Raw genomic sequence first — 16,106 nt, 5'->3', positions numbered from 1 at the left:
TGCCATATTTGCTTTGTCTCTTTTTTAAAGTATTTTAAAGAGCATTACTGATATCATGGCATTTCACAACCAAATATGTCAATATTCATCTCTAAAAACAAGGACTTTTTTATATAACCATAGTAACATTATCACATCTAACAAAGTTACCAATAATTCCTTAACGTCATCTGATATTCAGCCAATACCCAAATGTTCTCAGTTGTACCAGAAGTGTCTTTTCAACTGACTTATTCAAACCAAAATTCAATCAAGGATCATGCATTGTGTTTGCTATGTTCCCTTGGTCTGTTTTAATCTAAAACATTCCTCTTTAATAAAATACGTAAAAAGCTGAATTTATCAACTGCATCCTTTCTGCCTAATTCCTATCTTGTCCATTATTGTTAAAGCCTTTCTATCTTCTCAGTCTCCTTGGCTTCCACCTTTGGAATTATCATTAAGTTTTAATAACGTTGTCAGTAACTATAAATTGTTGATATTCCAAATTAATTACATTATTAAGTCTTTCAAATTCTTTCTCTCTATTTTTCAGTGTTTACTCTCTAATTCTACAATCATTACTCTATTCCCAGATTTGCCCCTATCTAGTTAGTCAACAATGCAGCATTTAACATTTCTGGATCTGTTTCTTATTTGTAAAATGAATGCATGCCTAGTGCTGGACTGTCCCCTATGATGGCTAGTAATCATATGTGGCTATTTCTTTTAATTTTAATTAGTTAAAATTAAATAAAATTTAAAATTCAGTTCTTCTATTGTACTTAGCCGCATTTCAAATGCTCAATAGCCACATGTGATTAGTAGCTACTTTATTGGACAGTGTGGATATTTCTGTCATTGCAGAAAGTTGTATTGGACAGGGCTTGTCCAGAATACTTTTAACTTTCTACCAGATTATTTCAGCAAATATTCTCCTGTTTGCTACAAATTTGGGGAGGTGGAGTCAACATTTTCCTCATTCCCTTATGCTATTTCCCAACCACTTCTACTCCACCCTCCAGTACAACACTTGATCCTTTGACAATCCTTGCTTGGCTAAATAAAGCCTTTGGTGGTTGGCTCAATCTCTTTCTCTCTACTATAACTCTGTCCTGATCCAGTCAGTGTTCATGAAGGGAAACATCTCAACACAGCAGCCCCCCAGTACCCAACTACCTTGTCTTCATGTATCTTTCCCCTACTACTCCATTCCAGTCATCCACTTTATATACCCAGAACCTTCTCTCCTGGAACACCACGCAATTCTGAAATAATAATTTCAAGCATTCCAGTCTCTGCTCATCACCTCCTATCCATCCCAGCTGTCTCACTCATTGACTCCTACTACATTTGCTCTTCATTTTCACAGGGATTATCATATCTCTGTTGTTTTCACTTCCTTCATTAGGTAGCTTCTATTCTATGGTCTAGCACTTCTATCATTCTCATGCCAGTATCTTTAAAGTCTTTCTCTATTTTCAGTCTAGCAACATTATCTACACCCACATCCAAAGTGCTTAGACTGGTATAGAAAATCTCACAAAAGGCAGACCTTGGCACTACAATTAATAAATAATTCATGGTCTTCAACTCCATCATGTTCTCTATAACAAACACTCAGATGTGCTTCTATGTTTTCCTAGTCAGCTCTCTTTCTCATTTTCCATAATGGCTAATTTAAATCTTCCCCTTTCTACTCTAGTGTACAAAGAACCAGGGCCTACCACTTCACAAAGAAAGAATAAATCATTGAAAGGATTTGCCTTTAAATTTCCACTGTCGAATCCATACATTCACCTTTCCTGCCTCCGTCTCATCCAATATGAGACTATTCTTTCACCTGACTCTGAATCCTTAGACTTGACTCTACTGATTAACATTCTCTTTTCTGAATCATCACTACTTCTTGTCTGCTTACTTCTGCCTCTTAGCTCAATCAATATGATTGAATGAATGAAAAGAAGGATATGAAAAAAATGACCAACCACCTATGATTAAGTACTGGAGTATATGTTTGCATATTAACATTAAAAACATTAAATTTGTTTGCTTATTTAGTAGTTATTTCATATAAGTATAAAAATAAATTGTGATATATTAACATAGTGGAATACTAGTACAGACATAAAAGAATACATACATATATAAAATGGAACTCTAATATAAATATCACAGATTACTATATCAACCCAAAGTAGGAAAACACAAAAGAGTATGATTCCATTTACACGAAGTTCAAGAATTGGCAAAACTAGTTTATCACAATAGAAGTCAGAACAATGATTGCCCCTGGGGAGGTTGTACTGATTGCAATGGGACAGGAGTGAACCCTGTAGAGTGCAAGAAATTTTATGCAGTTTTATCTAGGAGATGGTTATGTGAGTGTACAGATACGTTAAAAAAAATCAGAATCTAAACTTAACATTAGTGCACATTTTATACTTTACATATGTAATCTCTCAATTAAAATAAACACTATAAGAGTTCCATTTTGTCATTCTTTTGTATATCTCATAGTTTCTAAGGTAATGTAACACATATAAGCACAGAAGCAGTTGACCTTTTCAAAAAAGAATGAGGGCTTTTAATTTTCTCATAAAATATTAGTTTAAAGTTCTATAAGAAACCTTAAGACTAGAGTCACTTAACAACTTATTATCACCCATTATATTACTATGCCTTCCTACTAAAGCAGTTTTAATATATTCATATTCTATGAAAAAAAAATGAAGCAAAGAACTTACCACAGCACAGTTTTCATTGAAAAGGTAATCTATAAACTTAGTCAACTTGCTGCATCCTTCATCTTAGATATATAGTATGAAATGATTAGCTGTTGAACACATAATGTTGCTTAAGCATGTCTACATCTGCTTTGCTTTACCTTTTTTTAATTGTGATTAAAAAAAACCCCATATATTTACCATATTAACCATTTTAACTTTACAGTTCAGTAGTGTTAAGTATATTCATATCATGCATCTGTTTTGCTTTTAATCATGATGATTTACCTTTTTATTATCATCCAGTACTGTGTTCATGCTCTCTATCCACAAAGTGTCAATGGGACCATCAAATACAACCCATTTCCGATCAGGTGTTTCTGATAAAGCAAATTCTCTGAAAGTGTTAGCCACAATACCATCAGTCCACTGAGGAGGAAAAAAGAGAGTTGGAAAGCTTCCTTTATAAAACTATAAAGTACATTTTGTATTATAAAATAATACAAAAACATTTCAAATTTCTTGGCTTAATGTACACTGTCAGCAAGAGTTGAGAATGTTTATACTGCAGTTTACCTCATGAGACACTGGGTCAAATTGTCCAAAAAGTTGGCCCATAGTAATGGATTTGGGGTTTACAGTCCTATAAACAACCTTTTCTTCCTCTCCGTAGCCACGTTCATTCATAAGAGTTAGAGTATCAGCCAGCATATGCAGAACTTTTGTTTTAGCAGCAAAAGGCTCTCCTACTAACATAAAACTATTAAGGAAAAGAAGTAATTACACAATAAGGTTCTAAAAGAATAATGGTTAATTAAATTATTTGCCTATATATTGGTATATAACATTTTACCCTATGATCATTACTACACATAATCTTTAAATTATATGAGTTTTTCTAAAACATAAGGGAAATAATTTAACGTCTTAACTGATTGATCTCTAAATCAAATTCTCAACATTAATACCATTCTCTACAAAAGAGTATAATAAAAAAATCTCCAATGAAAATGGAAATAATTGTGCACTCTTAAAATTTTTTAAATGACTTGGGTCTCCAAAGGAGAGAAGTAGAAAGGATCCCCTTTTCCTCAAGTTTTCACTTGCTATAGAAGTTATTAGTGCTCTTTGCAAATACTTCTGAATCTCCCCTCTCCTGGTACATGGCAATATTCCTTACCCTCTTGTGGGAATTCTAGGTGACTAAGGAATAGTATGTGTAAATGATGGGTGTTACTTCCTACTAGAGGTGAGATAATTGCCAGTGAGGGAAATTACAGACCTCTCTCTTTCCCCTCTAGCACAACTGTGACCCATAATGTTGAGAAGCTGGTGCTCCAACAGCCTGGGACCTGAGTAGCTATGATGAGCAGAACCTCCTTGTTAAACTATAGTGGAAACAGTATGAATGAGAAATACACTCTTCTTTTTAAGTCACTAAGATTTGGGTGCTGATTGTTTCTACAGAATAACCTAGCCCATCCTTACTGGCTGAAATTGGTACCTAGAAGTGGGGGAAGGTATTCTTGCCATAATACAAAAGACTAAAATAACTGGCACTGGCTTACAGGCTAGGTTGTGGGTGGCAAATTAACTGTTATCGGAGACTGAAAGATTGGCAATTAATGTTATGTAACAATGAAACATTTGGTAAATTTATCACTTGAGATAACCTGGAAGATAGATAATATACCTAACAGAACTGCAGTTTTAGGGGGAAATGATAGTAAACAGAGTATTATTAGTAAATATTGGCAGCTTATGGCTGTATTTAACAAGGAACTATAAAAGAAATGAGTCCAGGAAAATATGGTCAGTTTGCAAGCAGGAATGAGTCAAGGGAGTCTAGAATTCACAGACTTGAGGGACTGAATGAGACAATTTATTCTCATCTGCAATTAATAAAAGATAAATTGACAAAACTTTTGAACAACAAAGATCAACTCAGTCTAGCATCAAGGATCAAACCAAGGGTAGGGTCATTGTATAACTTTATTAAAACCTATGAAAGATTAATATGGTTCCCAGTAATCATTTCAGGATGACAAAGTAATTCAGGGAAAATAGAGTAAAAGTGTGGCCCTCTCACCTAAGCCCGATAGGTTCAAGGATACTACAAGAAAGTTTAGAAAGGCTTGAAAATGTACATAATACAAAGGGTTTTTAAAAAACTTCTGCCTTCAAAAAAATCATGACCTTTGAGACCTCAACTTTCTATAGGCAGTAAGCAGGAAGAAAATATTTCTCAGTTCCCAAAAATATTTTCTCCTTTGTCCAGGTCACATGTGGTCAGGGAAGAAAATGGAGATGGAAAAACATCTCAGAAGGTTGAACCAAAGTCCACAGAGGATAAGTTACTGGAAAGCCTCTCAGGGAGCAAAATTAAGCAGAAGTAGATCCAGGATTTATGGGGATTTAAGTTTATACAATTGGTTGGGGGAGGCTCTCTAAGGGAAAAATATACATATATATGTAATTATGAATATAAAATATCTAGTCATTTTAACAACACCTTATATAATAGATTATGTATAAAATGATTATGACTCCCTGAAGGGGCCTCTACAAATAACAGGTTCTAAAGTTTAAACTCCAATAATTTCACAGTCAATCTCTCCCTGGAACTGGGACCCCACATGCCCAGCTGAGTATCAGAACTGCTACCAGCAAGTTTGGCTTTGTCTCCTATTCTTCGGTTTCTGAATGGGAGTGTTTGTTCTGGTAAACCCACTATTGTAACACTGGATGTGTGCAGGGCAGATAACTTGTCTTTTGCAATTTTTAGGTCTCCGGATCAAGTGGAACAACTCCTAAATCTGATACACCAACTATCATGCATCTCCTAGAGATCCTGAACTTTGAGTCTGGTTCATTGATTGACTGGAACTTTTAGGTTGTTTCCCTAAGAAAGAAAAAGCATATTTTATGTGCATGAAGTAGAGCAAATAACATATTTGATGATCAAATGGGCAAACTGTGGCGGTCACTAGTGCTTTATCACTGAATGAGCACTCCTTACCAATCCTTTTTGGACATACAGCATGGGAGAGAAACAAATCTTTGTTTTTAAGCCAGTGGGATGGAGATTGGGGGTATGCTAGCCTACCTATGACACAAAGTTTGCTGAGTCTTGGTTCACAAATTTTAGTTGTTTTAATAATCTAACTTAAAAATAACATGTAACTATGGTAGACTGTCTATAATCTTACCCATGTCTAACAATCATCATTTCATATGTCTGGATCATCTTTTCAAGAAAAAACTTGACAGGCTGAAGATTGTGTACTCTGCAGGCTTCATGAGCACATTCCAAAAATTCCTAAAATCAAAGAAAAATGGAATGCATTTCTATAAAATGCTATTATAAATCATGTCATATATGTCTTACAAATGTAGACTTTTCATTTAGAAATAAGAAAGTTGTATCTTCTTATATTTATAAATTATTTAAAACTTAATTTTTTTAATTAAAAGGGGGAACAAATAGAATTAAAATACTTAAAAATATTAGTATTCCATATTGTAAGTTATGAATGATCATGGCACCATAGCATTAGGTGTATGCTGGATGCAAACACGCCTCTTAATAGTATTTTCTAGAATTTCACTTTTGGTTAGAATACAAAAAGACATGTCAAACAACCTTCCACACTGTAGTAAATAGAAATAAACAGAGAGTCTATAAAAATAAAAATTTTAAAGATACAGGAGTGCTCTGGGTACAAATCAGTCTAAAGAAACTAAATTTCAGAAAAGGATGAGCCTTTCCTAGGTGAACACAGGTCAACAGCTAATTTTGCCTTTGGGAGCAAGCACAGATGCAGTTGGACACTGGGTTGGGCCTGCTATAGGCACAGGGACTTTGCTGAAGTAAGGAGAAACCAACAGATATTTTAATGGACATTTGGGCTTGTGTGACAGATTTGAATCTGAAGGAGCCTCAGATGCAAAGATGGTTTTCCACTACCCATGTTTTGGCTGAGTGTGAAGTAACACGAGATATCCAGGGCTTAGCTGGAAAGGCACACAGAGAGAGATTTTCTTAGTCTTAGGATGCTTATATGCCAAAATGTTGTTAGAGGAGGGACCGTATTATACAGTAGGACAATTCTCACTCTAAAGACATTTGAAACCAGAGGCAAACTAAAGCTCAATAATTCTGCAACAAAAACTCTGGGTCAGGTCAACTCCTGATTGAACTGATCAGCTGCTCAATCTAACTATTTAACAAAGGAAAAACATGGTCTTTCTGCAGGAAAATAATACCAGTTCAGCCTCTACAATTATTTCCTACACAATTTTTTTAACACAAATAGATGATGATCAGTAGGAAAAAAAAAAGTAAATAAAACAAACTCACAGGTGAGCCAAATGTCATAATTGGCAGAGAAGAACACTAAAATAAGCTTTGTAAATGTGTATGACAAGAAAATACATAGTATGACAAAAAACAGATGAAAAGATGAAGAATTTAAGCGAAGAAATGGAGTCTTTAAACAAAACCAAAAAAATTAAATTTGTGAAATTAAGAACTCATTGGCTAGGCTTATTAGCAGACTGGACAAAGCCAAGGAAAGGATTATTAATCTTAAAGACACGTCAATAAAAGTGTTCAAACTAAAGCACAGATTAAAAAAAAAAAAACCCAGCATAGGAGACATGTGAGACAGTATAAAATGGTCTAACATAACAAGTAATTGGAGTCCCAGAAAAACTGGAGACAGAAAACAGGGTAGAAAAAATATTTTAAAAGATTATTACTGAGAATAGTTTAGCTTCAGCCATACATCATCTATCTCATTAAATTGAGACTGTTTTTTGTAATTAAGTTTAAGATTTATTTTGATTTTACATTATATAACATCTATAAGAGGTAGGCACTTTTCTTATGTGTATACATATGTAGCTCTCGTTATAAAGTCTATATAATTTAAATGAAATTGGAAATGCACGTGGTTTGTTTCCTTCATAAAAAAAGGCAGTACATTACTTAAATGTGAGAACCAAATACTTAGATTAGCTATAGGATGTTCTGCCACTTAAGTTTATCATCTTTTCTATCTGCTAAAGTATATAATATAGTATATAGTAGTAAACATTATAAATCACAAGATAGGAAATAAAATACTTACTCTCTTACAATGAACATTATCTTTGAATCTTGTTAACCCAGGTATCATATAACATAAGGCACTAAAATTTATTCTTCCTCATTAATTAAAGTGGCCAAAATAGGGGTTTATCCTCCAAACAAACTAAAACACTCATTTAATAAAACTCTGAAAACTATTGTCACCAGATGAATTTATTTGCAGATCAAGTCATTCTCACAGATTTACTTACATGATAGTCAGCTTCAGGAAGTTTAACACCGGGAAATAAGTCACTAGTTATTCCATTAAATAAGGGTATATCATGTGATAAAAACTTTGGTTCATTTACATCTTTAATTGATCGAAGAAGCTAAAACCATCCAAAAAGTGCAATGTAAGTTAATTGCCAGTGTTTGCCTGTCCCCCGCAACCCCACAAAAAGTCAAAGTTTCTTTTATGCTGCTCCATGAAATCCCCATAGTAAAAAGCCAATGTTACGCTTATCAAACCAAAAGGCCTTTGGATTCACATAAAGTATAATGAAAAACAGAATGCCAAAACTATCAACCCCATGTAAAAGGCTCAATGCAACAACTCTCTTTATAGTTCATGATCAACCTTGCTGAAAAAATTATCTTTCTACTGAAACTTTCACTATGTATACACTGAATACTTACAAGTATATCTTCATCTTCATTTGGAAATTTTAGTTTGAGATTTCCAGCAGCCACTAAAACTGCTTTTACTGCTCGCATCCCATAGTCATAATGAAATTGCGATGAGAGCTGCTCTGAGCAGAGCCTGTAGGTCATTACTATCTTCACAGACAGAGGTTCTGCATTCAAAAATCCATAGGAATAGAGGGAGATTTCTGCTATGAGGGCATAATTTGGAACCATCATAGCCACTGTTCTAAAAAGAACCTGAAGTATATAATAAATGAAATATATTATTTACATAAAGAAAACCATTTTTAAAGCTAAGCATAAGCACCCAAAGATGATGTGCTGACATTTAAGTTTATTCCTCCAAAGCAGCACCTTTTCATTAACTCTAATTTTTTCAGCAGCACTTCAACAGTTTTATGTATTCCAATATTTTTTAGATTAAAAAAAATTGAAAAGTTTTTCTAAACTTTATTCAGATAAAAAGTTTTTAGAGGCTTACCTTACAGCAAATGGGAAAAGGTAAAAGGGAGATTACAGATACATGGTGAGAAAATTATACCATTTTGAGTAGATTATGCTGTTACTTTTGATTACCAAATTTACACTCTTAAAAAATATTACCTTAAGATTATCTGGCAATTCAGAACGTCCTGCGTAGCCAGGATTCATAGTAATAGCTACAAAACAGTTTGGATTGAGCTTAAGTTCTGTCCCTTCAAAAATAAACACTTCCAGCTTCTGTTGAATGGCTCTCTGAATGCAAAGAATCTGTTGAGCTACCACTGACAGCACTTCCAGCTCAATTCGATTAAATTCATCAAAGCAAGCCCAAGCACCAGAAGAAGCCAATCCTTTAAAAAACTAAGGACAAGAAAAAAGATGATTTTTCTTAGGAAAGGGCATCACTTGTTAAAATAGATATTTAGCCTTTTAAGTCAAAATTGAAAGTTAAGCTTAATAAAATCCCTAAGGATAAAAACAGTGTCTCTATCCCTAAAAACAAAAGGTTCAACTAATGCTTGAACCATATTCAAACAGTTTTTTAAACATTAGTTTGCTTCAGTTTACCCAGTTAGACCTAGCTATAAATTTTAACATTTAACGTGTAACTTTACCTTTCCCATTGCTAGATAATCTAGTCCATCTGAACAGTTGAATACCACACACTGTACAGCAAGAGCTTTAGCCAAGTCCTTAGTGGTTTCAGTTTTTCCTGTGCCTGCTGGCCCTTCTGGAGCACCTCCAAGGTTTAAATAGAAGGCACCTATCTGAAAAGAAAAATAAATGTGAAAAGAAATCCATGCTTAACTGAAAATAAACAAAAACCCTATAATAGGACAATTGCTTATAAATGGATTTAGTCGTATTTGTAGCTTCAGTGAGGCAGTAATACAATTACATTATTTAGTTAATTTTTAGAACACAATCTTTTAGCTGCACAAAGAAAAAGCAGTTTAAAAGATCTAAAAAAGTGAAAATGTATCCAAATCTCCTTTTCTTCTAACACTTCATACGTATCCCATTTGCCTATAAAAACAAAGAGAATCTAGTCTTGAGGTGTTAATAGTTGGTCAGAAAGGTTTAATTAGAAGTGGTTACAAAAATGGTTGCAGAGAACAATAATGGCAATCTCAATGGCTAGCCGCAAAGAGAATGAACACCTTAAAGTGAATGCAATAAACAGGGACCCATCAGTTGGAAGATAAACAAATAACCCATTATGTAATTTTGTCTATGATTCCCCCTGGCTATTGCATTCCACTCTTGGTTTTGGTCTTCATTTCCTCCATCCCCATAGCACTGTGCTGTATTTCTCTTACCAGTAGTGTTACTTTCTATCTTGTGAAAACTAGGGTAATTATCAGCTAGCCATTGATAAATGGTGAACTGTGACCTGTCTTCACTGGTCAGGCTCATTTTCACTGTTTTTATAAAAGCTTGCATGGCCCTCCAAGCGTCCCGCAGTCTGGGCACTGGGATGTGTGCCCAAGTTGCTTTTTAGGAATTTGGAGTCAGGTGTGTCAAATCAAGCTTGAATTGATTAAGACTGGTTAAGACCACCAACCCTCCATCTGGGCAAGTGTCCATTCGGTGACATTTTGATGTCAGAGGCCAAAAACTCCACCCTCAGAGCATGCTAACTCGACCATTTCCTGAGCATCTGTCCCATGAAGAAACCTGTGGAGTTGCGTATGCACAGAGGAATGATTGCCTCACAGTTTTCTTGTCTCCCATTACCTTTCCCCAGGCTCCCCACACCTTAGCTTTATCCTATAAAATTCCTGAGCCCTTCGCCTGCAGGGAGGCAGATTTAAGACCTGTGTTCCTGTCTCCTTGCTTGACTGCTTTGTGAATAAACCCTTTCTCTGCTTCAAACCTCAGCATCTGGGGGTGGGGAGGTTGTGGGAGAGATGGAGCCAGAGTGTAGCTGAAGTGGCAGAGCGCATATACTTAGCATACATGAGGTCCTGGGTTCAATCCCCAGGAACCTCCACTGAAGAAAATAAACAAATAAATAAACCTAATTACCTCCCCTCACAAAAAAAAAAAAAGAAAAAACACACACACAAACCTAGAGCAAACCTCAGCATTTCAGCGTTTGGCTTGCTGCAAGTTGGGCAAGTGAACCTGGTTTGGTAACACTTATAATACAATTAATTACATACATTTTTTTCCCTCTCAATTAGTCCTTAAGCTTCTTAAAAGTAACATTAGCAATAGCTGAATTCTTTCTAGGTCCCCACAATGACTAGAACAACAGCTGGAAATTTTTAGAAGCATGCAAATTACGTCAACTTTTTCGAACTATGAAGTCTGTTTCATGAAAACCACTATGACAGTTTGTGAAACTTAACTCCTTTTAGATAAAACAGTGTTGAAGGACCAAGACTGTACATACGGGGAGACAGGGCGCATATGGGAACGCTGTTGATTCTGCTTAATTTTGCTGTGATCCTAGAACTGCTCTTAAAAAAAGTATTTTTTAAAATAATAATAAATAGACCTATAAAAATCTTAAATATTTTCTCATTTACTAAAATAAAACAATAGAGAATTCATTAAATAAAGGCAATATCGATAATATTTTACCTGTTTTAAATTTACAGTAAATGTTATACTATTAATGTCTATTAACTTGATTGCTGGAAATCTCTCCCCTTTATAGTTTTTACAACTTTGATTTTACAACTCAAAAGTTGTTAGCTTCCACCTTACAAATATTCACAGCTTCTGATTTCACTGAGGTCTGAGACATTTACTCAAGAAATATTGAGGGAGTAACTATGTACTTGTTCATCACTAGAGCAGAGAACAAGACAGACATGGCCTGGCCCTCATGAGGCTTCCTGAGGAGAGAATTTGGTGAAAGATTTTATCAGAGATGCATTGGCACCTTACAAGAATCCTTTATTGGTCATTGCATCTATACCTCCCTTATTCACAAACAACCCCCGGCCCGCCTCAGCCCCAGGAGTGAACCAAAGCCAATGACAATCAAGAGACAGAAAAGCTGGACCCCTTTGCCTTAAAATGGGGTACCTCTATTACGCCATTCTTGCTCCAAAGCTCCCCATGAGATCAGGCTAAGGCCATGCATCTGCTGAAACCACATCTTTGCTTACTTTTACTTCTGTTTTCCTCACTTCCTTAAATAGGTTTTCACTGAGGGCATTCCCTTGAAAATCATTGTCCTAATAATCCCATCTCATCTCTCCTTCCAGAGAACTCAGCCACTTTAATTTACTTACTCAGCACAGGTGAATTGGTGTCTTTTGATTCTCCTCCTCCAGTCCCAGGTAGGGTTGCCAGATTTAGCAAATAAAAATACAGGATTCCCAGTTAAATTTGAAAATCAGATAAACAATAAATAATTTGTTAGTATAAGTATGCCCAATGTGATAATCAGGACATATTTATACTAACAAATTATTCATTGTTTATTTGAAATTCAAATTTACCTGAGAGTACTGTATTTTATCTGGCAACCGTATTCTCAGGTTTGGGTTTTTTTTTTTTTCCAATAGTCATGGCTTTGTCTTCCATAGCTTCCCAACAAGCACAGACCTCAGCACCACCTGCAGACATTTCAGCTCTCCCCCTCCTGTTCAACAAAACTAACTTGGAGGTCTAAGGACCACATGTACTTTCCTCATCTTCTTGTCATCTCTCCCAGAAATCCACTGCAATAATTGATACCCTTTTCCGAAGCCCTGGTTTCCTCTTTAAATCTCCAGAGCCTTTCTTTTTCTATTTATCCTCAATGGGAGTGACTCACAATTTTCAAACGTTAGAATTCAAACTCTTAAATTCCACAAAAGCAGCCACAATAAATATTCATTACTATAATATTCCATAAGAGGAATTTGCAATTGGGAAAGGATAAACTATATTCAACCCTACAGATTAGAGGATAAAATGAAGACAGCCATGTTAAATTTGGACAAGAAATATGACACCAAACCAAAAAGTAACCTTTAATGTGTAAAGCAAAATAATTTAAGCACGTACCAGTGTTCTGTAACACCTGTCAGTTAGAGGAGTAATGACAAGCCGAGGTGAGTTCCCAAGATATTCATAAGCATATTTTACATTGCAGTTAATGATATGAACTCGTGCATTCTCATATTCCCAATAATATCGAAGTTGAGCAAGCCACTGGAAATCTGTATCACTTGAGACACCTAGAAGAAATAAATCAAAACAAGCCATATAACCCTGAAATGGAAATAATTTGAAAAATAGGTATTTTAATTATCTTTTATAACAGCAAATATTAAAATAACTCATGTTTTCTAATTTATAGAAAAGATCATGTGAAATACATTATTTTGAGAGAGAAAAAGACATATAGTGTAAGTCTGTTTCTAGAAGTGTCAGCCAGCGGGGCTGACATGGGGTTCTAGAAGGTGAGTGGCCCAAATGAAAAAATACACAAGAAGTTGCCATACCACTGGACAGACTTCAGCAGGAGACACCATGGGGTTAACAAAACTTTATTCTATTGCCACAGGGTGGTGCGTGCGCCTATGATGCACCTGTCCTGCTTTTATCTGTTCTCTCCCAGCACATGCACAATGTGAATTTCTTTGTTCATTAGGCTTACAGAATATCTCTAGCACATGCGTACTTCTATTTCCTTTGTTCTAAATCTTATATAATTGATGCATGCGTACAGCCATTATTTACTGCATACTACAAACGTGCTCTGATCGTGGCCTTGGGTCCCATGGCCTTAACTCATCTCAAGACCCACTCACAAGAAGCTATTGATATTTTGTCTTTAATATTACCGAAGTCACATACCCATATCAATCATGTCCATGACCACATCTCTAGCATGGACATCAATAGTAACCAATGCCCCCAGAGTAATCCTGGTCTGCTTCGACAATTTTCCTCTTACAAGCTCTACAATATCATTTAGTTGATTCTGAAGTTCTTTGTAGTACTTCTTTAATCCCTACAAAATAATAAACTAATGTTATATAGTAGCTAAAACATGTATTTTATACATTTATTCTTTTACAAAATAACTGTGGCTTCACAATGAAGCTCAGTACAGAAGCAAATTATAAAGTAGAGTGATTTTGTCTAAGCCTAGTAATATATTAAGAACAAGTTTTTAAATAATTGTACAATTTTAATGCTACATGTAGAAATGGGGAGGAGAATAGATAAGCTAACTTGAAAAAATAAAGCATATAGAAAAGAATGTTATTTGAAATAATTCTTTACCTCTGTCCCACCACTTATAACTTCCTGTGTCTCAGAAGTCCAGAACATTTGAGAAACACAAAGTACAACTTGGCCTGGCCACTCTCGAACCCAGTTTTTTCTTGCAGATTCTGGATAAGCCTGAATAATTAAAAAGCATTTCTAACTTAAAAAGTCTACAAAAGGGAAAATAAAGCTAAACGTTTAACAACAGACAAGTACAATATTTGGTACATTTGTAGGCTAGTATATAGTCATGAAATTTTTAGATGACTATTTAAAAGACCTTAAAATTTTTTTTTCAAATTATGATTATATTTTTGAAATATTTGTTTATTTATAAAAGAATGGAAAGATGAGCACCAATATGTTAATAATCAGTTATCCCTGGAAGAATTTGATTGTTGATTCTTCTGGAAGTTGTTTTTCATAGGATTTTTATGTTCCTTTGCTGTGGGGAGTTGTCAAGTTTTCTACATAGAATACATATTACTCTTTTATATTGAAATATGAGATTATTAAAGTTAAAAATAAATCGGTCTATAGGTTATGTATGTTGATGCCAAGATTTAATTGAAAAGAAAACTATGCAATCTACTAGAAAGCTGAACTAGTAGCTAGAACTTTTTTATTATTTATCCATAGTTTTTCTAAAAACTTATATGACCAGAGTATATAATTTGAACAATTATATGTTTTCAAATATACACAATTGAACAATCTGTGCTTCTTGAGTTCAAAGTACACTTTCATTTCGTCCAACATTTTTATGTTCAAAATGCATTTAAATGCATTTATTGGGGGATAATCTTTTTAAAAATAACTCATTTCAAAAGTAAATGATAATAGCAGATCCCAAATTAAAAACTGAAAAAAATGACTGCAAAGTATGAGGTTGATACTAATGGAAACTACATTTTTAATACAATAACACCATCTTAGATATAAGAATATTAAACATGAGAATATAAATATTATTAAAATGCATTTTATTAGCAATATTCATAAGTGAATGCAATAACAAACTAACCTAAGTTTCAAAGAAGGTTAAATTTCAAAGAATGGATGAACTATTGCTAGGAACACAGAAGGTAAATTTCTACATGGATTAAGGAAATACTTTCATGGATAATGCTGCTTGTTTCTTATGTGTTTTAGTTTGTTTGGAATTATAAACCGAAAAAGGAGAGAAAAAGTCAAGATTTATCTGCAGGAACATTGAAGCTGAACAGGATAGTCACTGCCAGAAGATAAGTCTCATAGGGCTTTTGGTGAAGGAAAAAGGATTCCTTACTTATATAAAGTGAGTAGCTGGACATTGGGCTGCAGCACCTTTTAAAATGACATTTTTACTACATAGCTGTTCCTTTCTGGTCCTAAAGGCAGAAATATACTGATGTTTATCATTCAAGATTAGGTTAATTGCATTAGCATAAGTGAGGCACATGTAGTGCCTAGATGTTATTTTTCCCTCAAATATTATAGGTCCTCCTTTAATGTTTGTTCATCTCATTTGAGTTTTTAAGTAATCGTTTGAGTATAAACAGCAATAAGTAAACTAGATCATGCATTTAACCCCTATGTCTGAAGTTCTTTCTGATCCTAGAGGCTTTTTACAGGATACCTAGACCCTCTCCCATTTGCTCTTTACCTGATTAATTCCTAGTTATCCTGTGGGTCTCTGTTTCAAGTTTACTTCCTCTTAAGAGCCTATCACTAGCAACCCACCTCTCCCATTCTAAATTATATACACCTCATTATTCTTTCTTACAACACCTTTTTTTTCTCTTGTAGCACTTAATCACATATTATTAACAATTCTTACTACTATTATTATTTTAATAACAATGTTAGAAACAAAGAGTAAAGAAAATAATAAATGGCTTAAAATAGTAAGAACTTTAAGTGTTAATTTACTGGTACCC

General features: G+C 34.5%; 1 protein-coding gene across 1 annotated transcript in view; it reads right to left on the bottom strand.

Annotated features, from left to right (window-relative positions):
• The window catches only part of DNAH12 (dynein axonemal heavy chain 12), a 151,018-nt gene that overhangs the window by 77,219 nt on the left and 57,693 nt on the right, over positions 1 to 16,106 (bottom strand). The window contains exons 24-33 of the mRNA XM_074344618.1: positions 14,203 to 14,322; positions 13,771 to 13,927; positions 12,976 to 13,148; positions 9,582 to 9,734; positions 9,088 to 9,327; positions 8,476 to 8,721; positions 8,049 to 8,168; positions 5,915 to 6,024; positions 3,282 to 3,465; positions 2,994 to 3,134 (exon numbers count right to left, since the gene is read on the bottom strand). Of these exons, the coding sequence (XP_074200719.1) occupies positions 2,994 to 3,134; positions 3,282 to 3,465; positions 5,915 to 6,024; positions 8,049 to 8,168; positions 8,476 to 8,721; positions 9,088 to 9,327; positions 9,582 to 9,734; positions 12,976 to 13,148; positions 13,771 to 13,927; positions 14,203 to 14,322 (1,644 nt within the window). The remainder of the gene's footprint in view (positions 1 to 2,993; positions 3,135 to 3,281; positions 3,466 to 5,914; positions 6,025 to 8,048; positions 8,169 to 8,475; positions 8,722 to 9,087; positions 9,328 to 9,581; positions 9,735 to 12,975; positions 13,149 to 13,770; positions 13,928 to 14,202; positions 14,323 to 16,106) is intronic.

The sequence above is a fragment of the Camelus bactrianus genome, chromosome 17 (genome assembly GCF_048773025.1).
Source record: "Camelus bactrianus isolate YW-2024 breed Bactrian camel chromosome 17, ASM4877302v1, whole genome shotgun sequence".
Classification (NCBI taxonomy): domain Eukaryota; kingdom Metazoa; phylum Chordata; class Mammalia; order Artiodactyla; family Camelidae; genus Camelus; species Camelus bactrianus.
Note: the sequence above shows the minus strand (reverse complement) of the source record. Positions and strands in the feature narration are given on the sequence as shown.